Source organism: Heterodontus francisci, chromosome 2 (genome assembly GCF_036365525.1).
Source record: "Heterodontus francisci isolate sHetFra1 chromosome 2, sHetFra1.hap1, whole genome shotgun sequence".
In the NCBI taxonomy this organism is placed as follows: domain Eukaryota; kingdom Metazoa; phylum Chordata; class Chondrichthyes; order Heterodontiformes; family Heterodontidae; genus Heterodontus; species Heterodontus francisci.
This window is the reverse complement of record NC_090372.1, coordinates 132846808-132874759: the sequence shown is the minus strand read 5'-3', so window position 1 is coordinate 132874759 and position 27952 is coordinate 132846808. Positions and strand designations below refer to the sequence as shown.

At 42.8% G+C, this 27952-nt stretch overlaps 1 protein-coding gene across 13 annotated transcripts in view; it reads left to right on the top strand.

Annotated features, from left to right (window-relative positions):
• Positions 1 to 27952, top strand: part of grb10b (growth factor receptor-bound protein 10b) — a 272599-nt gene that overhangs the window by 188453 nt on the left and 56194 nt on the right. For 12 of the 13 annotated variants that reach the window (XM_068011037.1, XM_068010950.1, XM_068010990.1 and 9 more), the window contains 2 exons: positions 10909 to 11065; positions 19030 to 19151. In XM_068011037.1, the coding sequence (XP_067867138.1) occupies positions 10909 to 11065; positions 19030 to 19151 (279 nt within the window). Of the gene's footprint in view, positions 1 to 10273; positions 10402 to 10908; positions 11066 to 19029; positions 19152 to 27952 lie in introns of those variants that run through there. The other variant, XM_068011020.1, reaches the window with a different exon arrangement.

The following is a 27952-nucleotide window of genomic DNA, read 5'->3' as shown; positions in this document are numbered from 1 at the left end:
GCTGTTCTCCCTTCGTCAGATACAGGAGAAATGCCGCGAACAACAGATGCCCCTCTGCATTGCTTTCATTGATCTCACCAAAGCCTTTGACCTAGTCAGCAGACGTGGTCTCTTCAGACTACTAGAAAAGATTGGATGTCCACCAAAGCACTAAGTATCATCACCTCATTCCATGACAATATGAAAGGCACAATTCAACATAGCGGCACCTCATCAGACCCCTGGCGTGAAACAGGGCTGTGTTCTCGCACCCACACTTTTTGGGATTTTTTTCTCCCTGCTGCTCTCGCATGCATTCATGTCTTCAGAAGAAGGAATTTTCCTCCACACTTGATCAGGGGGCTGGTTGTTCAACCTTGCACGTCTCAGAGTGAAGTCCAAAGTACCGAAAGTCCTCATCAGGGAATTCCTCTTTGCTGACGATGCTGCTTTAACATCTCACACTGAAGAGTGTCTGCAGAATCTCATCGACAGGTTTGCGGCTGCCTGCAACGAATTTGGCCTAACCATCAGCCTCAAGAAAACGAACATCATGGGACAGGACATCAGAAATGCTCCATCCATCAATATTGGCGACCACGCTCTGGAAGTGGTTCAAGAGTTCACCTACCTAGGCTCAACTATCACCAGTAACCTGTCTCTAGATGCAGAAATCAACAAGCGCGCATGGGAAAGGCTTCCACTGCTATGTCCAGACTGGCCAGGAGAGTGTGGGAAAATGGCGCACTGACACAGAACACAAAAGTCCGAGTGTATCAAGCCTGTGTCCTCAGTACCTTGCTCTATAGCAGCGAGGCCTGGACAACGTATGTCAGCCAAGAGCGACGTCTCAATTCATTCCATCTTCGCTGCCTCCGGAGAATACTTGGCATCAGGTGGCAGGACCGTATCTCCAACACAGAAGTCCTCGAGGCGGCCAACATCCCCAGCTTATACACCCTACTGAGTCAGCGGCGCTTGAGATAGCTTGGCCACGTGAACCGCATGGAAGATGGCAGGATCCCCAAAGACACATTGTACAGCGAGCTCGCCACTGGTATCAGACCCACCGGCCGTCCATGTCTCCGCTATAAAGACGTCTGCAAACGCTACATGAAGTCCTGTGATATTGATCACAAGTCATGGGAGTCAGTTGCCAGCGTTCGCCAGAGCTGGCGGGCAGCCATAAAGGTGGGGTTAAAGTGTGGCGAGTCGAAGAGACTTAGTAGGCAGGAAAAAAGACAGAAGCGCAAGGGGAGAGCCAACTGTGTAACAGCCCTGACAAACAAATTTTTTTGCAGCACCTGTGGAAGAGTCTGTCGCTCTAGAATTAGACTTTATAGCCACTCCAGGCACTGCTTCACAAACCACTGACCACCTCCAGGCGCTTACCCATTGTCTCTTGAGATAAGGAGGCCAAAGAAGAAAGAAGGTTGAGTGGGTGGAAAAGTGGCAAATGGAATTCAATCCAGAGAAGTGTGAGGTAATACATTTGGGGAGAGCAAACAAAGCGAGGGAATACGCAGTAAACGGGAGGATATTGAGAGGGGTGGAAGATGTGTGAGACCTTGGAGTGCATGTCCACAGGTCCCCGGAGGTGGCTGGACAGGTAAATAGAGTGGTGAAGAAAGCATATGGAATGCTTTCCTTTATTGGCCGTGTTATAGAATACAAAAGGAGGGATGTAATGTTGGAACTGTATAGAACTCTGGTTAGGCCACAGCTGGAGTATTGCGTACCGTTTTTATTGTGATGTGGTGACCAGGACATAATTAATCTGAGAGAGTACAGAGGAGATTTATAAGAATGTTGCCAGGGCTTGAAAGTTGCAGCTATGAGTAAAGATTGGATCGGCTGGGGTTGTTTTCCTTAGAACAGAGAAATTGAGGGGTGACTTAATTGAGGTGTACAAAGTTATGATGGGTCTAGATAGAGTAGACAGGAAGGACCTGATTCCCCTAGTGGAGAGGTCAATTAGCAGGGGGCACAGAATTAAGGTGATTGGTAAAAGGATTAGAGGGGACATGAGGAAAAACTTATTCACCCAGAGGGTGGTGGGTGTCTGGAATTCACTGCCAGGAACGATGTTGGAGGCAGAAACCCTCAACTCATTTAAAAGGTACCTGGACATGCACCTGAAGTGCTGTAACCTGCAAGGCTATGGGCCAGGTGCTGGAAGGTGGGATTAGATTGGGCGGCTAGTTCTTCTGGCTGGCGCAAACACAATGGGCTGAATGGCCTCCTTCTGTGCCATAATTTTTCTGTGGTTTGTAGCGGAGTTCTCCAAGGGTTGGTGTTAGGACGCTTGCTGTTCCTGATGTATATTAATGACTTAGACGTTAGTGCATAGGGCACAATTTCAAAATTTGTGGATCATATGAAACTTGGAAGCATTGTGAACTGTGAGGAGGATAGTGTAGAACTTCAAAAGGATGTGGACAGATTGGTGCAATGGGCAGACAAGTGGCAGATGAAATTTAATGCAGAGAAGTGTGAAGTGCTTCATTTCAGTAGGAAGAAAAGGGTGCAATTCTAAAGGGGGTGCAGCAGCACAGAGATCTGATTGTATATGCGCATAAATCATGGAAGGTGGCAGGACAGATTGAGAGAGCGGGTTCATAGAGCATACGACCTCCTTGATTTTAATAGGGGCATAGAGCACAAAAGCAAGCAAGTTACAGTGAACATTTGTAAAATACTGGTTCGGACTCACTTAAGTATTGTGTCCACTTGTGGCGCCACACTTTCGGAAAGATGTGAAGACGTTAGAGTGCAGAAAAGATTCATGAGAATAGTTCCAGGGGCGAGGAACTTCAGTTATGTGGATAGATTGGAGAAATTGGGACCGTTTTCCTTGGAGAAGAGAAAGTTGAGAAGAGATTTGGTAGAGGTACTCAAAGTCTGTATGGAGTAGATAGGGAACAACTTTTCCCAGTGGTGGAAGGATCAAGAACAAGAGGGCACAGGTTTAAGGCAATTGGCAAAAGAAGCAACAGCAACATGAAAACCTTTTTCACACTGTGAATGGTTAGGATCTGTAATGCACTACTTGAGTTTGTGATGAAGGCAGGTACAATCGAGGAATTCGAGGGAATTGAATTGTTATGTGAAAAGGAAGAATGTGCAGGGCTACGGGAAGAAGGAGGGGGAGTGGCACGAGGTAAATTGCTCTTTTGGAGAGATAGCACAGACACGACTGGCTGAATGGCCTCCTTCTGTGCTGAAAAAAAAATTGTGACTGCATTGAACAAATAATTCTCAGCATTCCCAATACCACTATGTTTCTCAGTAAACCAGACCACTTCTCAAGTAACAAAAGTAAAATAGACTGGAAAAGTTGTGTCTTTTATTAGCTATTATTTCCATTGAGTTTTTGGAGGTGTGTTACTAGATTTTTTTTCTTGTAATTCTTTCATTGGTGTTTTTGGTGGGTGGAGAAAGAAAGGTAATCATTGGGATGCTCCTTTCATGTGTTCATTTCGTAATGTGATGAGCAATGCCAGTTTGAGAGGCTTGCTGAAAGCAGAATTATCATTATTGAACTGAGTTAATGATTAACAAATGCTTCATAATATATTAATCTGTTGAAAAAGCATTTCTGGCACTATTTTGTGTGTTGGGAGGGGTGATGTGTTTACAGTTTGCTTATTTGGAAAGTAAGGCCTGTTTTAGTGTTCATTCTCAGTCAAAATCTGCCATGAATGTTGATTCTACAGTAACATTTCAAGCTTTGCGTCACTGCAAATTTTGAAATTGTGTCCTGTGCACCCAAGGTTAGGTCATTAATATAAATCAAGAAAAGCAGCGATCCTAACATGTCCCTGGGGAACTCTACTATACCATGCTTTGGTACGAAACAACTATTCTCTGCTACCCTCTGTTAGTTTGGGAGTTCCAGGATTTTGACCCTGTGATGTCACTGCCAATTTCGTATCTATGCTGAGATAACAGAGAGGGTTGAAGAAGATAATGCAGTTGATATGGTGTACATGGACTGCCAAAAGGTGTTTAATAAAGTGCCACATAGCAACCTGACATCTGTCATAAGCACCCTTTTACTGCTTCAGCTTACTCTCTATCTCTTTCGTTATCCATGGAGCTCCGGATTTGTTTACCCTACCTTTCCGCCTCGTGGGATTGTACCTTGACTGTACCCAGACTATCTCCTTTTTAAAGGCAGCCCATTGTTCCGTTACGGTTTTGTTTGCCAGTCTTTGATTCCAATTTATCTGGGCCAGATCCATTCTCACCCCATTGAATTTGGCCCTCCCCCAACTAATTATTTTTATGCTAGATTGTTTCTTGTCCTTTTCCATAGCTAATCTAAACCTTATGTTATTATGGTCACTGTCCCTTAAATGTTCCCGTACTGACACTTCATCCACTTGACCCACCTCATTCCACAGACCCAGATCCAGCAATGCATCCTTCCTCATTTTTTTGCTGTTATCAAGTTTTTAAACTGGACCTCTATACAGTGCAATCTCTATATATTAAAGTTTAAAGGACTAAGGAGAAAATGTCAATACAACAATCAAGAAAACCTCGATCTATCAAAGCCCTCTATCGGGAGATTAATGCAATAAAATTTTGAAAAATTGAGACTTTGCGAGGAACACAATGCTGTGAAATCATGTTACTGAGTAACTGCAATAGGCTGTATTTTTATGATGACTCACTGACTTTGTTTAAGCAGTCTATAATACTGTACAGTAACAGATAACAGCAACTGGTTTAAATGAAGTTGTCAAACTTGGCTTTGGTAACACTCTTGCCTCGAAGTGGGAAGGTTGTGCATTCAAGCCCCATTCCAGACACCAGCATATGATCTAATGCAGTGCTGAGGTAGTGTTATAATGTTCAAGGTTCTGTCTTTCAAATGAGACATTAAACAGATAGCTGGCTTTCTCTGTTGGATGGATGTAAAATATCCTATAGCTCTATTCAAACAAGAGCAGGGATATTTTCATGTCTTGGCCAACATTTATCCTTCATCCACCACAATTAAAACTGATTATCTGCTCATTTACCTCATTACTGTCAATAAGAACTTGCTCTGCACAGATTAGCTGCCACATTTCCCTACAATATAGCAATGAGTATGCTTCAGAAGTACTTCATTGGCTATGAAGTGCTTTGGGACATCCTGAGGTTGTGAAAAATACTATATAATTGCAACTTTATTTTAAATGTATAAATGAGTTCAGATGAGTTTAAACAATTGCAAAATAAAGTATGGTAACAGAGTAAACTGGTTTAAAGATTGCCTATTCTTACAGTAAGTATGGCAACACAATCAATTAGCTTTGGATCTGGTAGTTATTCAGTTATACGTTTCATAGTATGCAGTGTACTGTGATATGTTTGTACATTGACAACATTACACATTAGAAAAAATCTGGACAGTTTGTTAACTATTCCTAACAATCATTAATGACCAGTATCTGTTTAGCTTTTTTGGTAGCACTGTTAGAAGGATAAGGGTTCAAATCCTGTTCCAGGACCTAAGCATGTCATCTAGACTGACACTTCAGTGCATCTCTGGGTGTGCTGCATCATTACAAGTGCTGTCCCTTAGATAAGAGATTAATAGAATTGTTAAAGATCCCAGGTCACTAGTTGAAGAAAAGCAACGGATTCTCCCAGTGGTGGGACTAGTATAGTGCTTAAGTGGGCAATTATTTCAATTGGACTAGTTAGTGAGGACCAGGGGCCACACTTACAAGTAAAGGCAGAACTAGGTTGAATGTTGTGTTCTTCTGAGTCGTAGACCTGTGGATCAGATTGGCAGCTTGTGTGGTGAATGCTGATTCACTGTATTCTTTTGAGAGATGGGCCTGTTTTTGGTTGGGGTGGAAACTGTGCACAAGAGGTAAGTACCATGAGATATAATTCAGGGTCAATGAAACTGTTCCAGGAGGTCGCAATCATATAAAGGGGTCGGAGAGGAATTTTGCTCTTTTTCCCCAATTGGCTTGAGTTTTTAATCAGTTTCTTTGCCTCTCACAGGAGATTAAATGGCTCCAAATGGATAGGAAGTGTCTGTATCATGATGCTTAGGGCATCGTTCTTACATGGGACAGGCTAATTGGACCAGTAAGTCTTTTCCAGTCCATCACTTTCATATCAGCCAAAATTAATTCCTCAACTGACACGAAGATCAGATCAACTGGGCATTCATTTTATTGCTATTTGTGGTACTTTGCTCCATGCAAATTGCCTGCTGTACTTGCCTACGTAACAAAGTATATTTCTTAAATGCCAATACATTTTTGGAGATGTGCCAAGGCACTATATAAATGAATACTTGGACCACTTTTTAATCTTTCTGTAATAATAGTATGTATTGAAGTTGTCAATGTTTCTGTGTACCATATACAAAATGCACTGCCGTAAATCGCGAAGCCTCCTTCGACAGCACCTTCCAAACCCATGACCTCTACCACCTAAAAGGACATGGGAATGCTACCACCTGCAAGTTTCCCATCAAATCTCACATCCTGACTTGGGTCTGTATTGCCATTTCTTCACTCTCGCTGGGTCAAAAACCTGGAACTCCTTTCCTGACAGCACTGTGGGTGTACCTGCACCAGAAGGACTGCAGCAGTTCAAAAAGGTGGTTCACGAGCACTTTCTAAAGGGAAATTAGTGATGGGCAACAAATGTTGGCCTTGCCAGCTACACTTGTCCCATGAAAGCATTAAAAAAATTTACATTCATATAAAAGTTGATGTCTGCATTTGGAGCTTTTGTCCTCTACCATAAGAAGAGGTTCTTTAACTATCAATTTTCTTTGGGATGTGCATGTTGCTGGCGTGGCCAGCACTTATTTCCCATCCCTAATTACCTGTGAGAAAGTAGTGATGAGCTGCCTCTGAACCACTGCAGTCCATGTGGTATATGTACTCCTACAGTACTGTTAGATAGGGAGTTCCAGGATTTTGATCCAGTGACGATGAAAGAACAACCAGATATTGCCAAATCAGGATGGTGTGTAACTCGGAAGGGAACTTGCAGGTGGGTGGTGTCCCCGTGCACCTGCTGCACTAGGTCCTTCTAGGCGGCAGAGGCCGTGGGTTTGGGAGGTGCTGCAGTGCACCTTGTTGATGGTATACACTGCGACCAGGGTGTGTTGGTTGTGGAGAGTGAATGTTTAAAGTGACTGATCGGGTGCCAATCAAGCAAGCTGCTTTGTCCTGGATGGTGTTGAACTTCTTTAGTGTTGGAACTGCACTCATTGAGACATGCAGAGCATATTCCATCACGCTTCTGACTTGTGCCTTGTTGATGGTGGGAAGACTTTGGGGGGTTTGGAGGTGTTACTTGTGAAGTATACACAAATGCTGCCCTCTTGTAGCCAAACTATTTATGTGGCTGTTCCAGTTTAGTTTCTGGTCAATAGTAATCCCCAGGATGTTGATGATGGGACATTCGGTGTTAATACCATTGAATGTCAAGAGGAAGTAGTTAGACTCTTGTTGGAGGTGGTCATTGCCTGGCACCTGTGTGGCACTAATGTTACTTGCCACTTATCTGTCCAAGGTCCAGGTCTTGCTGCCTGTGGGCACAGGCTGCTTCATTACCTGAGGAGTTGCAAATGGAACTGAACACACTGTGCAATGATCACTGAACACACTGTGCAATGATCACTGAACATCCCCACTTTTAACCTTATGATGGAGGAAAGGCCATTGATGAAAAAGCTGAAGACGGCTTGGCCTAGGATACTGCTCTGAGGAACTCTTGTAGTGACATCCTGGGGCTGAGATGATTGTCCTCCAACCATCTTCCTTTGTGCTAGGTGTGACTTCAGCAAGCAGACGTTTCCCACCCCCCCCACCCCAAGTTTCCACTGACAATTTTAATAGGGTTCCTTGATGCCACACTGGGTCAAATGCTGCCTTGATGTTAAGGGCAGTCACTCTCAATATTTCTGGGATTCAGCTGTTTTGCCCATGTTTGGGTCAAGACTCTAATGAGATCTGGAGCTGAGCCGTCCTGGTGGAACCCGAACCCAGCATCAATGAGCAGGTTAGGTGAATAAGTGCCGCTTGATAGCGCAGTTGACAACACCTTCCATCATTTTGCTGCTGATTGAGAGAAGATTGATGGGGCGATAATTGGCCGGTTTGGATTTGTCCTGCTTTGTGAGGCAATTTTCCACTTTTTCAAGTAGATGCCACTGTTGTAGTTGTAATGGAACAGTTTGGCTATGGCTACGGCTAGTTCTGGAACACTAGTCTTCAGCACTACAGCTGGAATGTTGTCAGGGCTCCATAGCCTTTGTGTATCTGGTGCACTCAACCATTTCTTGATATCGCAGCCATTTCCGAGGGCAGTTCAGAGTCATTCTGGAGTCAGGTGCAGACCAGACCGGGTTAAAAAAAAACAGCAGATTTCCTCCCTTGACAATCTGATAGTTTCATGATTGTTGTTAATGAGATTAGCATTGTATTCCAGATTTTATTAATTAAATTTAAATTCCCCCAGCTGCCATGGTGTGATTTGAACTCATGTCTCTGGAGCATTCATCCCAGGCCTTTGGATTACTGGTCCCTAACATTACCGCTATGCTGTCTACAATTTGGCCTCTAAGTTAATGCATGTGCGCAGTTGCACAAAAAAAAATTGAGGTCACACTCTTACTATCCCCCAGAAACTCCACAAAAAAAATTGATGGCGTGTTAATCCAGCACAGAGAGCTTGGTCATCTGCTGTTTGTGTTTAGAAATTTTGGAGAGCTGGTATTTTTAAGAAAAGTCTAGTACCAACTCAAGTAGATTAGATCTTGGAGATCTGACACAGATGCATCTAGACCTCCCTTAAGAGAGAGTTTTTTTGCTGGTGCTTCCAAGTGTATATTGGCAGAAAATATAAAAAGTGGAGAATAGTTTACTGTTGCCACTTTGGTTTTAGATCTCTTGACATCTCTGTCTACTCGGTTAGTCCAGCAATGAAGTTTCTGAAGCAAAGAACCCATCAGTTCTGATGAAAGGTCACTGACCTGAAACGTTAACTTTGCTTCTCTCTCCACAGATGCTGCCGGACCTGCTGAGTATTTCCAGCACTTTTTGGTTTATTTCAGATTTCCAGCATCTGCAGTATTTTGTTTTTATTTTAATGAAATGTCTGAATTTGGCCAGTATAGACTTTTCCTTGAAATCAAGGAAAGCTCTGACAAAGTGGTAAATTTCACATGCGTAGTTGCTTTAAACTCTTGTGTTATAGAGCGATACAGCACTGAAACAGGCCCTTTGGCCCACCGAGTCTGTGCTGACCAACAACCACCCATTTATACTAATCCTACATTAGTCCCATATTTCCTACCACATCCCCACCACATACCGATACTCGGGGCAATTTACAATGGCCAATTTACCTATCAACCTGCAAGTCTTTGGCTGTGGGAGGAAACCAGAGCACCCGGCGAAAACACACACGGTCGCAGGGAGAACTTGCAAACTCCGCACAGGCATTACCCAGAACTGAACCCGGGTCGCTGGAGCTGTGAGGCTGCGGTGCTAACCACTGCGCTGCCCTTTATGGGTCACTCTAAATCTCCTCCATGTTTAGTTATCCATTGTTAGCAAATGCATCACACAGTATAAACAAGCCAAATTCAACAATAAGTTCATCCTTTCCAGTCCTTAATTTTATGTAGGTAGGGAAGGGCAGTTTTGAAACAAAATATTCAAATGTACCTAACTGCTGTGTGCAGTTGCTGCTTAAAAGTGAAATAAGGGTGCGTTTTTACATTGGTTTTGCAAAGGATATAAATTAATCGTTTGTGATTTCTAGCTATCCAGAATCAGTTAGTGCTACAGGTGACTAAACCTGACTGCTGCAGAAGTGCAGGTGCTTGAATTGCTTTTGATTACATTAGTTACCACAAAGCTTCCATTGTGTGGGAAAGTTGGCAAAGATGCTAGATTGTAAAGTTCATAGTTTGTTTTTATACTGATTTCTAAACCTTTTTGTTTTCATTAATGTGTTAATAAGTCTGAGATTCTTCATGACATCATATGTGGATTCTCTTGAAACCATTTTCTCAAATTGGCTGGAATGGCAAAGTAAATTGGAACACTGTAATGATCTGTGTGGGAACTGATTACATCAGCCAGAAAAGGTTATTCTGATTGGTCAGCATGCATGGTTTGATTCACTACCTAACTGACTGTGTGCACTAACCCTTTGTGGAGCTCACTGAGTCCTGTACACACCCTAGAGAAATGTAATCTCTTACAATACTAGTCAGTGCTTGGAGTATGTGACAGGTACAGTAATCCTTTGATACATTATAACATCCTGAGTGTGCTACATTACTGAAAGGGTTTACAAGAGACAAAGAACTCTAGCTAAAGCAGCAGGCTTAATTTTAAAATGCCATCCTGTTCTCCTAACTGCTACCTTTTCCAAGCTGAGGTAAGATATTCACAGCAAATTACCCTTAAAGTTTCCTTCGTGTTCTGATGTCATGTGTCTTTGTTGGTGTGAGCTGATAATACTAGCAGAAATAGAAAAGACTGTCTAAATCCAGTTCATATTAGCACTCAATGGCTTCCTTCCGTTACAATTATCAGGGGGAGGGGGACAGAAAAGGAAATTATTTCCATGCAGCTGATTAGTTTACCACAGTTGACTGTTTTAAAAATTTCTTTAAAAGTGCTGTAGAATGACTCTCATTTGAAATGTATGGAAGAGGGAAAGCATTGTCTGCAGTTGTGAATCTTGTGGTTTTGAATAAAATTAATAGAGTGGAAATTATTTTCAAAATTTTGAACCATGGGATAATGTAAAAATGCATCTGTGTTTCTAGCATTACCTGATTTAATTATTCCAATAGCCATATTTAAAATATTGAACAATGTAGTGTGCATTGCTTATTCAACTTTTATTGTATAACAATCAGTGGTTCCTCTTTTTTGGTAGGTCATTAAAGTTTTCAGCGAAGATGGAACAAGCAAGGCAATTGAACTTCCATCTGACATGACTGCCAGAGATGTCTGCCAGCTGTTGATATATAAATGTCATTGTGTTGATGACAACAGCTGGACACTAATCGAACATCATCCACATCTAGGTCTAGGTAAGAATGTCATATAATAAATGAATTTAGGAACCATCATTCATTTTTCTCATTTAGTGTAGAAAAGTAAAGCTTACACAAAACCACTTTCTGTCATGGCTTCATAGATATTTTTCACATCAATGCAGTTCAGTATTTATGGATGTTGATTAAGGTTATAAGTACTGTATGCACAAGTGAGTTAGGGCTGAAGTGTTTTTTTTTTGGAATACATTTTAACTTGTAATTTGTTTATTCTGTTTACACCATGTATTTGTGCATCTAATTTATTTTGAAATTAATTTTGGAACCTTTTTATTTGAATTGTCATTTTTTCACTTATTGGTGCATGGTTTAGTGTTGCTTTTTTACCTAGTAGTTGAGATGGTGTACATCAGGGAGTAGTAGCTGAGTTCACATCATATATGGAGTCCCACAGGCTGTGGGGACCAGTGATTTATTATTTTAAGTTTCTTCTTCAAATGGTATTGATGGTAAAATAATACTCGGGAACAAAAGGCATGGAGTTGGTAGCTTGAAAAATCTTTGAAGTACCCCATGGAGATTTTTGTGACTCTTGTGTACCACCTCCAAAGTACATGTGATATAATCATTTTTAAGTTACGCATTTTAATATTTTTCACCAATTAGAACACATAGGGACAGAAGTGGACCATATGGCCCATCGAGCCTGCTCTGCCATTCAATACAATCATGGCTGATCCTTGGGCTTCAATTCTACTTTCCTGCCCGCTCACCATATCCCTTGATTCCCTGCGAGTCCAAAAATCTATCCATCCCAGCCTTAAATATATTCAACAATGGAGTATCAACGACCTCTGGGGTAGAGAACTCCAAAGATTGCCAACCCTTTGAATGAAGTAATTCTCCTCCTCTAAGTCCTGAATGATCTGCCCCTTAGCCTGCGATTGTGCCCACACATTCTAGATTCCCCGACCAGCGGAAACAATCTCAGCTTCTAACCTATCAAGCTCTTTCAGAATCTTGTATGCCTCAATTAGATGGCCTCTCATTCTTCTAAACTCCAGAGAATATAGGCCCAATTTACTTAGCCTCTCATCACAGGACAATCCCCTCATCCCAGAGATAGGCAGTAACCTAGGGGCTAAAAAGAGTGAAGAAATTAAGGAAATTGATTTCAGTCGAGAAAAAATATTGGACAAACTTAAGGGACTAAAATCTGATGTGTTCCCAGGACCAGATGGCCTACACCCAAGGGTTTTAAAAGAGATAGCTGCAGAGATGGTGGATGCGCTGGCTATGATCTTCCAGAATTCCTTAGATTCAGGAATGGTCCTGTCACATTGGAAGTTGGGAAATGTTACACCGCTTTTCAAGAAAGGAGGTAGAGAGAAAACAGGGAACTAGTATGATTAGAACAAGTCAGCATGGTTTTACTGAAGGGAGATCCTGTTTGACACATTTATTAAAGTTTTTTAAGGCTGTAACTAGTAGGGTAGATAAAGGGGAACCAGTAGATGTAGTTTACCTGGATTTCCAAAAGGCATTTGATAAGGTGCCACATAAGAGTAATAGGCAAGGTAAGGATTCATGGTGTTGGGGGTCATATATTAGTGTAGATAGAGGATTGGTTAACAGACAGGAAGCAGAGTGCGGGCATAAATGAGGCATTTTTAAGTTGGCAGTCTGTGAATAGTGGAGTGCTGCAAAGATCAGTGCTGGGGCCTCAGCTATTTGCACTCTATATTCATGACTTGCATGAAGAGACAGAGAGTAATGTATCTAAGTTTGCTGCTGGTACAAAACTCGGTGGAAAGGTAAGCTGTGGGGATGACATAGAGAGGCTGCAAAGAGATATAGACAGGTTAAGTGAGTGGGCAACAAGTTGGCAAATGGAATATAATGTAGGGAAGTGTGAAGTTGTTCACTTTGGTCGTAAAAATAGAAAAGCAGAATATGTTTTCAAAAGGTGTGAAACTGTTAAGTGTTGATGTTCAGAGAGACTTGAGGTTACAAGCAACGTACAAAGTTAACATGCAGGTGCAGCAGGCTATTAGGAAGGCAAATGGCATGTTGGCCTTTATTGCAAGGGGATTGGAGTACAGGAATAAAGAAGTCTTACTAAAATTGTACATGGCTTTGGTGAGACTGCACCTGGAATATTGTGTCCAGTTTTGGTCTCCACATTTAAGAAGGGGAGCCAGTAGATGTTGTAAACCTGGATTTCCAAAAGGCATTTGATAAGGTGCCACTTAAGAGTAATAGGCAAGATAAGGATTCATGGTGTTGGGGGTCATATATTAGCATAGATAGAGGATTGGTTAACAGACAGGAAGCAGAATGCATGCCTAAGGAGGTGGTGCAGCGAAGATTTACTAAATTGGTCTCTGGGATGAGGGACCTAATAGCCTGCTGCACCTGCATGTTAACTTTGTGCTAAAATAAAAGCAAAATACTGCGGATGCTGGCAATCTGAAATAAAAACAAGAAATGCTGGAACCACTCAGCAGGAACCACAGATGCTGTCAGACCTGCTGAGTGGTTCCAGCATTTCTTGTTTTTATTTTATGTTAACTTTGTGCGTTCCTTGTATGAGTACCCCCAAGTCTGTCTGAACATCAACACTTAACCAGTTTCACTCCTCCTTTTAAAAATATTCTGCTTTTCTGTTTTTATGATCAAAGTGAGCAACTTCACACTTCCCTACATTATACTCCATTTGCCATCTTGTTGCCCACTCAACCTGTCTATATCTCTTTGCAGTCTCTCTAGGTCCTCCCCGCAGCTTACATTTCCACTGAGCTTCGTATCATCAGCAAACGTAGATGCATTGCTCTCTGACTCTTCATCCAAGTCATTAATATAGAGTGTAAATAGCTGAGGCCCCAGCGCTGATCTTTGCGGCACCCCACAATTCACTGTCTGCCAACTTGAAAATGCCTCATTTATGCCCACACTGTGCATCCTGTCTGTTAACCAATCCTCTATCCACGCTAATATATGACCCCCAACACGATGAACCCTTATCTTGCCTATTAATCTTTTATGTGGCACCTTTATCGATTTGCCTTTTGGCAATCCAGGTATACTACACCTACTGGTTCCCCTTTATCTACCCTACTAGTTACATCCTCAAAAAAACTAATAAATTTGTCAAACAGGATCTCCCTTTAGTAAAACCATGCTGACTTGTTCTAATCATACTATGCTTTTCCAAGTGCGATGTTGAGACTTCTTTAATAACAGTTTCCAGCATCTTCCCAACGACTGATGTTCGGCTAACTGGCCTATAGTTCTCTGTTTTCACTCTACCTCCTTTCTTAAAAAGCAGTGTAACATTTGCCAACTTCCAATCTGACGGGACCAATCCCAGATCTGAGGAATTCTAGAAAATCATAGCCAGGGCATCCACTATCTCTGCAGCTATCTCTTTTGGAACCCTTGGGTGTAGGCCATCTGGTCGCAGGGATTTGTCAGATTTTAGTCCCTTGAGTTTCTCCAATACTTTTTCTTGACTGGTATCAATATCCTTAATTTCCTCACTCTTCAGCCCCTAGGTTACTGCCTATTTAGATTTTAGATTAGATTAGAGGTACAGCACTGAAACAGGCCCTTCGGCCCACCGAGTCTGTGCCGAACATCAACCACCCATTTACACTAATCCTACACTAATCCCACATTCCCACCAAACATCCCCACTGTCCCTATATTTCCCTACCACCTACCTACACTAGTGACAATTTATAATGGCCAATTTACCTATCAACCTGCAAGTCTTTTGGCTTGTGGGAGGAAACCGGAGCACCCGGAGAAAATCCACGCAGACACAGGGAGAACTTGCAAACTCCACACAGGCAGTACCTGGAATCGAACCCGGGTCCCTGGAGCTGTGAGGCTGCGGTGCTAACCACTGCGCCACTGTGCCGCCCACTTAAATCACAGAATAATACAGTGCAGAAGAGGCCCTTCAGCCCATCGAGTCTACACCGATCCAACTAAGGGGAACAGCTGCTCCCTATCCACACTGTCCATGCCCCTCATAATCTTGTACACCTTGATCAGGTCACCCCTCAGTCTTCTCTGCTCCAGTGAAAACAACCCAAGCCTATCCAACCTCTCTTCATAGCTTAAATATTCCATCCCAGGCAACATCCTGGTGAATCGCCTCTGCACCCCCTCCAATGCAATCACATCCTTCCTATAATGTGGTGATTCTGGTATTGAACTTGTGTCTTCTACTGTGAAGACAGACACAAAATATTTGTTCAATGCCTTTGCCATTTCCTCATTCCCCATGATGATTTCTCCTATCTCTGCCTCCAAAGGACCAACGTTTACTTTAGCTGGTCTCTTTTTATGTACTTATAAAAGTTCTTACAATCTGTTTTATGTTGCTGGCTAGTTGACTCTCATTCTACTTTTTCCCTTTTATCAACTTTTTGGTGGCCCTTTGCTGGTTTCTAAAACACTGCCATCCTCCGATTTGCTACTTTTTTTGCAACATTGTAAGCCTCTTCTTTTAGTCTAATACTCTCCTTAACTTCCTGAGTGAGCCACGGATTGGTCTTTCTTGACGAGTTTTTGTTTTTGAACGGAATGCACTTTTATTGAACCCTTTGAATTGTTTCTTTAAATGTTTCCCACTGTTCATTTACTGTCATACCTTCCAGCCTATTCACCCAATTAACCTTAGCCAGTTCCCCCCTCATACCTTCGTAATTGACTTTTTAAGTTTAAGATTCTTCTTTGTGATTGAAATGTGTCACTTTCAAACTTAACATGAAATTCAATGATATTATGGTCACTGTTTCCCAGGAGATCTTTTACTATGACTTTGCTTATTAACCCTGCTTCATTACACAATACGAGATCTAAGATAGCTTTATCTCTAGTCGGTTCTACAACGTATTGCTCCAAGAAACTGTCACAAAAACATTCTACAAACTCATCATCTAGACCGCTGTTGCCAATTTGATTATCCCAGTCTATATGCAGATTAAAGTCCCCCACATACATGCTCCAATAATTTCCTGTTTACTGTTCTGTCCAATAATATAAATACTGTTAGGGGGCCTGTAAACTACTCCCACCAGTGTTTTCTGACACCTGCTATTCCTAATTTCCACCCAAACTAATTCTACCTCATGATCTTCTGAGGCCAGATCTCCCCCACCGCACCCCCGCCCCCCACTCCTTAATGTCTGTATGTCATCCTTTACTACCAGGGCTACTCCTGCTCCTTTGCCATTCTGTCTGTCTCTCCGAAAAATTGTGTACTTTAGAATATTCATTTCCCAACCTTGATCTCCTTTTATAACCATGTCTCAGTAATGGCAAATAGATCTAGATCATTTACCTCTATTTGTAATATGGAAACATGAAGCATTTCGGCTCAAAATGCTTTGGCCATGCTACAGGAATTAACAAGCTAAAAAATTCAAATCAGTTCTAGCCCATTGGTGAAATGTGCACAGGAATTTGATTCATTTGATTGTTGCAAAATTTGTGTTCATCATGACCCCATGAAAGCATTTCCAGTGGTGCACAAATTGCTTAGTTTAGTTTAGTTTAGAGATACAGCACTAAAACAGGCCCTTCGGCCCACCGAGTCTGTGCCGACCATCAACCACCCATTTATATATTAATCCTACACTCATTCCATATTCGTACCACATCCCCACCTGTCCCTATCACCTACCTATAGTAGGGGCAATTGCTAATGGCCAATTTACCTATCAACCTGCAATGATGAGTTTGTAGAATGTTTTTGTGACAGTTTCTTGAAGCAATACATTGTAGAACCGACTAGAGATAAAGCTATCTTAGATCTCGTATTGTGGTGCTACAAGCTTGTGACGAGTCATTTGCAATGCTTCTATTCGGTAGTAGTAAGGTTGTGGTTATGAACTTGCATGAAATTAATAACAAATTGTGTGAGGTGACACTTCATGTCAAATATTTTGAAGATGTAGAAATAAAAGCAAAATACTGCGAATGCTGGAAATCTGAAATAAAAATAGAAAGTGCAGGGAATAGTCAGCAGGTCTGGCAGCATCTGTGGAGAGAGAAGCAGAGTTATGTTTCAGGTATGTGCCCTTTCATCAGAACACGACTGAAGGCAATAGATACTGCAAAGGCTATGGGCCCTGACAATATTCCGGCAATAGTACTGAAGATCTGTGCTCCAGAACTTGCTGTGTTCCTAGCCAAGCTGTTCCAGTACAGCTACAACACTGGCATCTACCCTGCAATGTGGAAAATTGCCCAGGTATGTCCTGTACACAAAAAGCAGTACAAATCCAACCCAGCCAATTACTGCCCCATCAGCCTACTCTCAATTATCAGTAAATTGGTGGAAGGTGTCATCAACAGTGCCATAAAGCAGCGCTTGCTTATCAATAACCTGCTCAGTGACGCTCAGTTTGGGTTCCGCCAGGGCCTCTCAGCTCCTGACCTCATTACAGCCTTGGTTCAAACATGGACAAAAGAGCTGAACTCAAGAGGTGAGGTGAGAGTGACTGCCCTTGACATCAAGGCAGCATTTGACCGAGTATGACATCAGAAACCCTAGCAAAACTGAAATCAGGGGGAAAACTCTCCACTGGTTGAAGTCATACATAGCGCAAAGGAAGATGGTTGTGGTTGTTGGAGGTCAATTATCTCAGTTCCAGGACATCACTGCAGGAGTTCCTCAGGGTAGTGTCCTAGGCCCAACCATCTTCAGCTGCTTGATCAATGACCTTCCTTCAGTCGTAAGGTCAGAAGTGGGGATGTTCGCTGATGATTGCACAGTGTTCAGCACCATTCACAACTGCTCAGATACTGAAGCAGTCCGTGTAAAAATGCAGCAAGACCTGGACAAAATCCAGGCTTGGGCTGATAAGTGGCAAGTAACATTCGTGCCACACAAGTGCCAGGCAATGACCATCTCCAACAAGAGAGAATCTGACCATCTCCCCTTGACATTCAATGGCATTACCATCGCTGAATCTCCCACTATCAACATCCTAGGGGCTGCCATTGACCAGAAACTGAACTGGAGTAGCCATATAAATACTGTGGCTACAAGAGCAGGTCAGAGGCTAGGAATCCTGTGGCGAGTAACTCACCTCCTGACTCCCCAAAGCCTGTCCACCATCTACAAGGCAAAAGTCAGCAGCGTGATGGAATCCTGTCCACTTGCCTGGATGGATGCAGCTCCAACAACACTCAAGAAGCTCGACATCATCCAGGAAAAAGCAGCCTGCTTGATTAGCACGCGAATCCACAAACATTCGCTCCTTCCACCACTGACGCACAGTGGCAGCAGTGTGTACCACCTACAAGATACACTGCAGCAATGCACCAAAGTTCCTTATGCAGCACCTTCCAAACCTGTGACCTCTACCACCAAGAAGGACAAGGGCAGCAGTCGCATGGGAACACCACCACATGCAAGTTCCCCTCCAAGTCACACACCATCCTGACTTGGAACTGTATCGCCATTCCTTTGCTGTCGCTGAGTCAAAATCCTGTATCTCCCTTCCCAACCGCACTGTAGGTGTACCTACGCCACATGGACTGCAGCGGTTCAAGAAAGCAGCTCACCACCAGCTTCACAAGGGCAATTAGGGATGGGCAATAAATGCTAGCCTAGCCTGCGACGTCCACATCCCAGGAACGAATTTTAAAAAGTCCTTTTGAAGTTGGTTTCTTACATATGTAAAACTTGGTCCGCTACTTCATAACTTCCTAATAACTTTTTATCAAGCTGTTTAAGTTATGATTGACTGTGGGGTACAAAATATATGTTTGTTCCAACATGAATAAAGAAACTATATATATGATTCCAATAAAAAGTCACGTGGGTTAACATGGACACCAGTTTGTGTGAACCTATCTTAAATGTGCTGCTATGCATGGTAGTGTAATATCTATTATTTATAGGGAAGTATCTTCGTGATTCCTTTTGTCGTATTCAGTAGAGAAATTCACCACACAAATTCCCTTAATCATTTTTCCAGAAAGATGTTTGGAAGACCATGAATTGGTAATACAAGTTCAATCCACGTGGATAATGGGAAATGAAAGCAGATTTTTATTCAGAAAAAACTATGCCAAATATGAATTTTTTAAACATCCAGGGGTGAGTAACTTTTCATTATGTAATTAATTTAAAATGCCTTAGCCATATTTTTAAATCATTTATACCCCAACTAGTCATCTGTTTTTGAACGTGATTCAGTATATATTTTTAAACAGACTTGTATCATAGAGGATTACGGCTGGTATGACATTAGGGAAGTATCTTTTTCTGCAATATTGTGGATCTATTTAGGGAAAGATGCCTGCACAAGTAGTTAAATTGAGGTGACTCAACTTATTCCTGTTATAGTTAATTTCTCAATTTAAATCAATTCTGACTTTTGAAAAGTCAGATTTATTATTCAAAATACAAATGTGCAGGTTTGAATCTTGCGGCATAACGCAGGCTTACAATCGTTGAGTATTCCAGGTGTTGAGTCATCAGTGGCTTGCTATACTTTTCTAAAAATTTAAAAAGACCTAAATCTTGAAGTTTTCAAATGTGAAATGTACCAGAATACCTATAAGTACCCAAGAAATAGGAGCAGGAGTAGGCCATACGGCTCCTAGAGCCTGCTTCACCATTCAATACGATCATGGCTGATCATCTGCCTCGACTCCATTTTCCCACCCACTCGCCATATCCCTCAATTTCCTGAGTGACCAAAAATCTGTCTATCTCAGCCTTAAAGATATTCAATAATGGAGAAGCTGCAATCCTCTGGGGTAGAGAATTACAAAGATTCGCAACCTTTGAGTGAAGAAACTTCTCATCTCCGTCCTAAATGATCGGCCCCCTAAACTGAGACTGTGTCCCCATGTTCTAGGTTCCTCAGCCAGGGGAAACAACCTCTCCAGTGTCTTCTCTGTCAAACCCCGTCAGAATCTTGTAGGTTTCAATGAGATTACTTCTCATCTTCTAAACTCCAGAAAGTGTAGGCCCAACTTAGTCAGCCTCTCATCATTGGACAACCCTCTCATCCCAGGAATCACAGTGAACCTTCGCTGTACCACTTCAAATGCTAGTATATCCTTTCTTAGGTATGGAGACCAGAACTGCGCACAGTACTCCAGGTGTCGTCTCACCAAAGCCCTTTGTACTGTGGCAAGACTTCCTCCTTCTTGTACTCTAGTCCCCTTGCAATAAAGGCCAATATGTCATTCGCCTTTCAAATTGATTGCTGCACCTGCCAACTTTTTGTGTTCCTTGTAAGAGTGCACCCAAGTTCCTCTGAAGGTCAACATTTACAAGTTTCATGCCTTTGAAAACATATTTCTATTTTTACTATCAAAGTGAATAACCTCTTGCTTCCTCACATGATACTCTATCTGTACCTTGTTGCCGCTCACTTAACCTGTCAATCTCTTTGCAGCCTCTTTGTGTCCTCCTCACAGATTACGTTTCCACCTAGCTTTTTATCGTTAGATAACTTAGATACATTACTCTTGGTCTCTTTGTGTAAGTCATTAATATAGATTATAAATAGCTGAGGCTCCAGCATTGATCCTTGCAACACTCGAATAGCTACAGCCAACTTGAAAATGCCCGTTTATCCCTACTGTTTGCTTTCTGTCAGTTAACCAGTCCTCTCTCTCTTAATATATTACCCCAACTCTAGGAGCCCTTATCTTGCTTATTAACCTTTTGTATGGCACTTTATCAAATGCCTTTTGGAAATCCAAGTATACTACATCCATTGGTTCCTCTTTATCTATTCTGCTAGTTACATCCTCCAAAACCTTTTCATAAATTTGTCAAACACAATTTCCCTTTTGTAAAACCATGTTGACTTTGTCTGATCATACTGTGACTTTCTAAGTCCATTGTTAAGACTTCCTTAATAATAGATTCCAGCATTTTCCCAGTGACAGGCTAACTAGCTTGTATTTCCATTTTCTCTCTCCCTCCTTTCTTGAATCATGGTATTGCATTTGCTAGCTTCCAATCTGCTGGGGCTGTTGTAGAATCAAGGGAATTTTGGAAAAACATAACCACTATATCCACCATCTCTGCATCTATCTCTTTTAGAACCCTAAGGTATGGGCCATCAGGTCCCTTAAATTTCTCCAGTACTTTTTCTCTGCTGATATTAATTACCTTAAGTTCCTCACTCTTATTAGCCCCTTGGTTACCTTCTATTTGTGGTAGGTAATTTGTGTCTTCTACTGTGAAGACAGACAGAAAATATTTGTTCAATGTCTCTGCCGTTTCCTCATTCCCCGTGATAATTTCTCCCGGCTCTGCCTAAAAGGGGCCAACTTTTACTTTAGTTACTCCTTTTTTTTATATACTTGTAAAAACTCTTACAATCTGTTTTTATATTCCTGGCTTGTTTACTGTCATTCTATTTTTCCCTTTTTATCAACTTTTTGGTTGCCCTTTACTGGTTTTTAAAACTCTCCCAATCCTCAGGTTTACTACCGTTCTTTGCAACGTTATAAGCCTCTTCTTTTAATCTCATCCTAACCGTAACTTCCCGAGTAAGCCATGGCTGGATCTTTCTTGCTGAGTTTTTGTTTTTTCATGGAATGTATTTTTGTTGAACATTTTGAATTGTTTCTTTCAATGTTTCTCACTGTTTATTTACTACCATAACATTTGGGACTGTTTTTTGCTTTCAAACTTAATATGGACCGCAATTGTATTATCACTTTTTTCCAGCAGATCTTTAACTGTGAGATTACTAATTAACCCTGCCTCATTGCACAATACTAGATCTAAAATAGCTTTATACCTAGTTGGTTACACAATGTATCGTTCCAGGGAACTGTCATGAAAGTATTTTACAAACTCAATTTCCAGACTACCTTTGTCAATTTCGTCCAGTCTGTATGAAGGTTCAAGTCCCTCACAATTATGACGTTGCCTTTGTTACAAGCACCAATTATTTCTTGCTTAATGCTCTATCTAATGGTATAATTATTGTTAGGAGGTCTATGACCACCTCCAGGCGCTTATCCATTGTCTCTCGAGATAAGGAGGCCAAAGAAGGTCTATGAATTACTCCCATCAGTGTTTTCTGACCCTTGCTATTACTAATCTCCACCCATACTGATTCTATTTCCTGATCACCTGAGTTAAAATCCTTTTTCACTACTGTCCTTGTGTCATCCTTTACTATCAGGGCTAGTACTCCTCCTTTTCCTTTCTGTCTGTCTTTTCAAAATGTTGTGTACCCTGGAATATTTATTTCCCAACCTTGGTCACCTTGTAACCATGCCTCTGGTAACGATGATTAGATCGAAACCATTTAGTCATACTGCATAGAAAAAGGCCCTTCGGCCCACCGTGTCCATGCCAACCATAATGCCTATCTATATTAATCCCACCTGCCTGCATTAATTCCATATCCCTCTATGCCTTGCTCATTGAAGTACCTGTCGAGATGCCTCTTAAATGTTGCTACTGTTGCTGCCTCCACCACCTCCTCAGGCAGCTTATTCCAGATACCCACTATTCTTTGTGTGAAAAATTTACTCCTTTGATCCCCTTTAAACCTCCTCCCTCTCACCTTAAATCTATGCCCTCTAGTTTTAGTCACCTCTACCAGGGGAAACAGACTCTGGCTATCTACCCTATCTATGCCCCTCATAATTTTATATACCTCTATCATGTCGCCTCTCAGCCTCCTTCGCTCCAGGGAAAACAGACCCAGCCTATCCAATCTCTCTTTATAACTCAAGCCCACCAAACCAGGCAACATCCTTGTGAATCTTTTCTGCACCCTCTCTAGCTTAATCACACCTTTCCTGTAGTGCGGCGACCAGAACTGCACACAGTACTCCCAAAAGCGCCCTAACCAATGTTATGTTCAACTGTAACATGACGTCCCAACTCTTGTACTCAGTGCCTCGGCCGATGAAGGCAAGCGTGCCAAACGCCGCCTTCACCACCCTGTCTACCTGTGTTGCCACTTTCAGGGAACTATGTACTTGCACCCCAAGGTCTCTCTGCTCAACAACACTCCCCAGGGCCCTGCCATTTACTGTATATGTCCTGCCCTGGTTTAACTTCCCAAAATGCATCACTTCGCACTTGTCTGCATTTAAATTCCATTTGCCAATCCCTTGACAACTTTCCCAGTTTATCTATATCCTGTTGTAACCTGAGACAACCACCTTCACTGTCCACTATACCACCAACTTTGGTGTCATCTGCAAACTTACTAATTATGCCCCCTACATTCACATCCAAGTCATTAATATATATGACAAACAACAGAGGGCCCAGCACCGATCCCTGCGGCACACCACTGGTCACCGGCCTCCAATCTGAACAACAACCCTCCACTACCACCCTCTGCCTCCTATCACCAAGCCAAATTTGTATCCATTTGGCTAGCTCACCCTGGATCCCATGTGTTTGAACCTTCTGGACCAGCCTACCATGCAGGACCATGTCAAAGGCCTTGCTAAAGTCCATGTAGACGACGTCCATCACCCTGCCCTCGTCAATCCTCTTGGTCACTTCGAAAAACTCAAATCAAATTCGTGAGACATGATTTCCCCCACACATAGCCATGCTGACTATCCCTAATCAGATCTTGCCTTTCCAAATGCATATAATTCCTGTCTCTCGGGATCCCTTCCAATAACTTTCCCACCACTGATATAAGGCTCACCGGTCTGTAGTTCCCTGGCTTATCCCTGCTGCCCTCCTTAAATAAAGGCACGACATTAGATATTCTCCAGTCTTCCGGTACCTCAGCTGTGGCTAACGATACAAAAATCTCTGCCAGGGCCCCAGCAATCTCCTCCCTTGCTTCCCATAGCATCCTAGGATACACCTGGTCAGGCCCTGGGGATTTATCCACCTTAATGCGCTTCAAAACCTCCAACACTTCCTCCTTTGTAATGTTGATATGCTCCAGGATATCGCTGTTCCCTCCCTTGAACTCACTAGCTTCCATGACCAACTCCACGGTAAATACAGATGAGAGGTATTCATTTAAGACCTTGCCCATTTCCCGTGGCTCCACACACACATTACCAGACTGATCCTTAAGGGGACCTACTCTCTCCCTAGCTACCCTTTTACTCTTAATATACTTATAGAATCTTTTAGGATTCTCCTTTATCTTATCTTCCAGGGAAACCTCATTGCCCCTTTCGCCCTCCTAATTTCCTTAAGTGTAGTCCTACATCCCCTATACTCCTCGAGGGACTCGCTTGATCCCAGCTGCCTATACTGGACATATGCCTCCTTCTTTGTCCTGACCAGACCCTCAATATCCCTCGTCAACCAAGGTTCCCTCAACTTGCCAGCCTTGCCCTTCCATCTAACAGGAACGTGCCGGCCCTGAACTCTTCCTATCTCACTTTTAAAAGTCTCCCACTTACCAGACGTCCCTTTACCTGTAAACAGCCTCTCCTATTCAACTTTTGAGATTTCCTGTCTGATGCCATCGAAATTAGCCTTCCCCCAATTTAGGACTACAACCTGAGGACCAGTCCTATCCTTTTCCATAACTATCTTGAAGCTAATAGAGTTATGGTCACTAGTCCCAAAGTGTTCCCCCACTGACACAACCACCTGCCCATCCTCATTTCCTAAGAGGAGGTCGAGTGTAGCCCCTTCTCTAGTCGGGCCATCCACATACTGCTTCAGAAAATTATCCTGGTCACACTTAACAAATTCTTCCCCATCTGATCCCATAGCACTAAGGCAGTCCCAGTCAATATTAGGGAAGTTAAAATCACCTACTATTACAACCCTATAATTCCTACACCGATCTGTGATTTCCATACATATATGCTCCTCCAATTCCCTCTGACTATTGGAGGCCTGTAGTATAATCCCATCAAAGTGATCACCCCTTTCTTATTTCTACGTTCTACCCATATGGCCTCGCTGGACATTCACCCGGGGATATTCTCTCCAAGTACTGCCGTGATGGCACCATTTGTGCCATCTATTTGTGGCACTAGTTCATCAATCTTATTGCGAATGCTTTGTGCATTCAGATAAAGAGCCTTTACTTTTTTTTTTACTACTAATCTTTGCATGGACTTTATTCGCTGATGTACTATTGGGCCCCAGATGTTCACAATATATATCAATGATTTGGATGTGGGACCAAATCTAATATTTCCAAGTTTGAGGATGACACAAAACTAGATGGGAATGTGTGCTGTGAGGAAGAAGTAAAGTGGCTTTAAGGGGATTTGGACAGACTTAGTGAGTGGGCAAGAACATGGCAGATGGAATGTAATGTGGAAAAATGTGAGGTTATCCACTTTGGTAGGAGGAATAGATGTGCAGAGTATTTCCTAAATGGTAAGAGATTAGAAAGTGTAGATGTACAGAAGGGACCTGGGTGTCCTTGTGAATAAGTCACTGAAAGCTAACATGCAGGTGCAGCAAGCAATTAGGAAGGCTGATGGTATGTTAGCCTTTATTGCAAGAGGATTTGAGTACAGGAGTAGCAAAGTCTTGCTTCAATTGTATCGAACCTTGGTTCGACCGCACCTGGAGTTCTGTATGCTGTTTCGGTCCCCTGCACAGTGGCGCAGTGGTTAGCACCGCAGCCTCACAGCTCCAGCGACCCGGGTTCAATTCCAGGTACTGCCTGTGTGGAGTTTGCAAGTTCTCCCTGTGTCTGCGTGGGTTTCCTCCGGGTGCTCCGGTTTCCTCCCACATGCCAACGACTTGCAGGTTGATAGGTAAATTGGCCATTAGAAATTGCCCCTAGTATAGGTAGGTGGTAGGGAAAATATAGGGACAGGTGGGGATGTGGTAGGAATATGGAATTAGTGTAGGATTAGTATAAATGGGTAGTTGATGGTCGGCACAGACTCGGTGGGCTGAAGGGCCTGTTTCAGTGCTGTATCTCTAAACTTACCTGAGGAAGGATATTATTGTCATAGAGAGAGTGCAACCAAGGTTCACCAGACTTGTTTCCGGGATGGCGGCACTGTGCTATGAAGAGAGATTGGGGAAACTGGGCCTGCATTCTCTAGAGTTTGAGAATGAGCGGTGATCTTGTTGAAACCTACAAAATACTAAAGGGGATAGACAGGGTAGATGCAGCTAAGATGTTTCCCCTGGTTGGGGAGTCTAGAACCGGGGGACAGAATTTCAAAATAAGGGGAAAGTCACTTAGGACCGAGATGAGGAAAAATCTCTTTACTCAGAGGGTTGTGAACCTTTGGAATTCTCTACCCCAGTGGACTATGGTAGCTCAGTCATTGAGTATGTTTAAAGCAGATATTGACAGATTTCTAAATACCAATGACATAAATGGATACGGGGTTAGTGTGAGAAAAAGGCATTGAAGTGGCTGATCCGCCATGGTCGTATTGAATGGCAGAGCAGGCTCGATGGGCTGAATGGCCTGCTGCTGATCCAATGTTCCCAGTACTGTTAATCTCTCTGTCCCTACCTGTCCCATCTGTTTGTCTTTACCCCTATCGCTACACTGTTTTATCTTCTCACTTCTACCGTTATATGGTGGGTGACGGTTTCAGCAGTGGATGGACAAAGGCAGGGAAGGTGGCATAGGATATCACAGAGGTGGAAATAGGCCAACCTTGTAGTGGTCAGGAGCACTGCTCGGGATCAAATAGGTCGCCAAGGTTTTGAACGGTCTGGTTCAGCCTGAGATACTAGCCAGAGAGAAACAATGAATCGGTGATGAGGGAACAGAATTTGCGACAGGGCCATAGACAATAGCTATGAACTTCCCAGCATTTACTTGGAGGAAATCTTGGCTAATGCATGTTGAGCTTTGAAGAGTATGTGTGGGCAGGGGAGGAAGTAACTTGAGGAAGATGCATCATTAAGGCTAGGGCAGAGGGAAACAGTAGGGGAAGCTTGACTTGATGGCCAAGGGGAAGGGGAGGTGTAGCAGAGGCAGCTAAGTCGATCATTGACTAATGTCCACAGGTTATTTGCACTTGGTGAGGGTGGAGGGGCCAGGTGAGAGGGGTTTAAGGAGATGAATGTTGGTAGAAAAAAGAAGGCAGTCGTTATCTTGTATTCCAGGATGATTCTGAAGTATTGAGAAGTTTTAGCAGTGGAGAGCAGGACCCGAGTGCTTGAAATGGTCCAGCCAGATCTGGTGCTCGATGGCAAAACAAGTTGTGCACCATAAGCATTCAAATGTATGGCCCTTGGACTTAAGGGAGCAAAGATGAGGGGTGTACCCAGGGGAACTATCAGCGTGGGAGAGAAAAAGTGTTTTACTGTGGACAAGGGCATTAGAGATGGAGGTGAAGGTGTAATTGAGCCAAGCAATAACTACATGGTGGACAGAGGGTTAAAAGCTAGACAATTTTAAGTTTGAAAGTGTGTTATTAGTGACTTGGGAAAGAGTTTTTATCGGGGCGGGTGCAGAAGGAAGTGGGGTTAGAAGGCGCAACCAGGGATGCAAAGTAGTGATCAGAGATGACCTCATCTGTAATTGAGATGGCGGGAATAGAGAAGCCATGTAAGGTGGCACAGTGGAGGGGATGGCCCTCATTGACTAGGCAAAGTTATGTGGAGTTGCATGGAGTGTAGTGTAATTAATTCGGCGGAGAGATGGCAAGGTACCTTAATATAGAGGCTGTTATCACAGAGGATAAGGAATTGTTAAGTTCCAGGCGCTGCTTCACAAACCACTGACCACCTCCAGGCGCATATCCATTGTCTCTCGAGATAAGGAGGCCCAAAGAAGAAGAAAGGAATTGTTAAGTTCAGAGGCTAAAGGAGAAAAGCTATGAGAATATCTCGGTGAGAAACATGGCATGTGGCTTTGATGGGCTATTCGGAATGAGGATTTTAAAGGAGAGGAGAGAGGGGAGGAACAATTTGACCTGCTCAAAGGAAGAGAAGGTGCCAGAGCTGTATGGGGAGAGACAAGGATGGAATTGGTGTTGAGG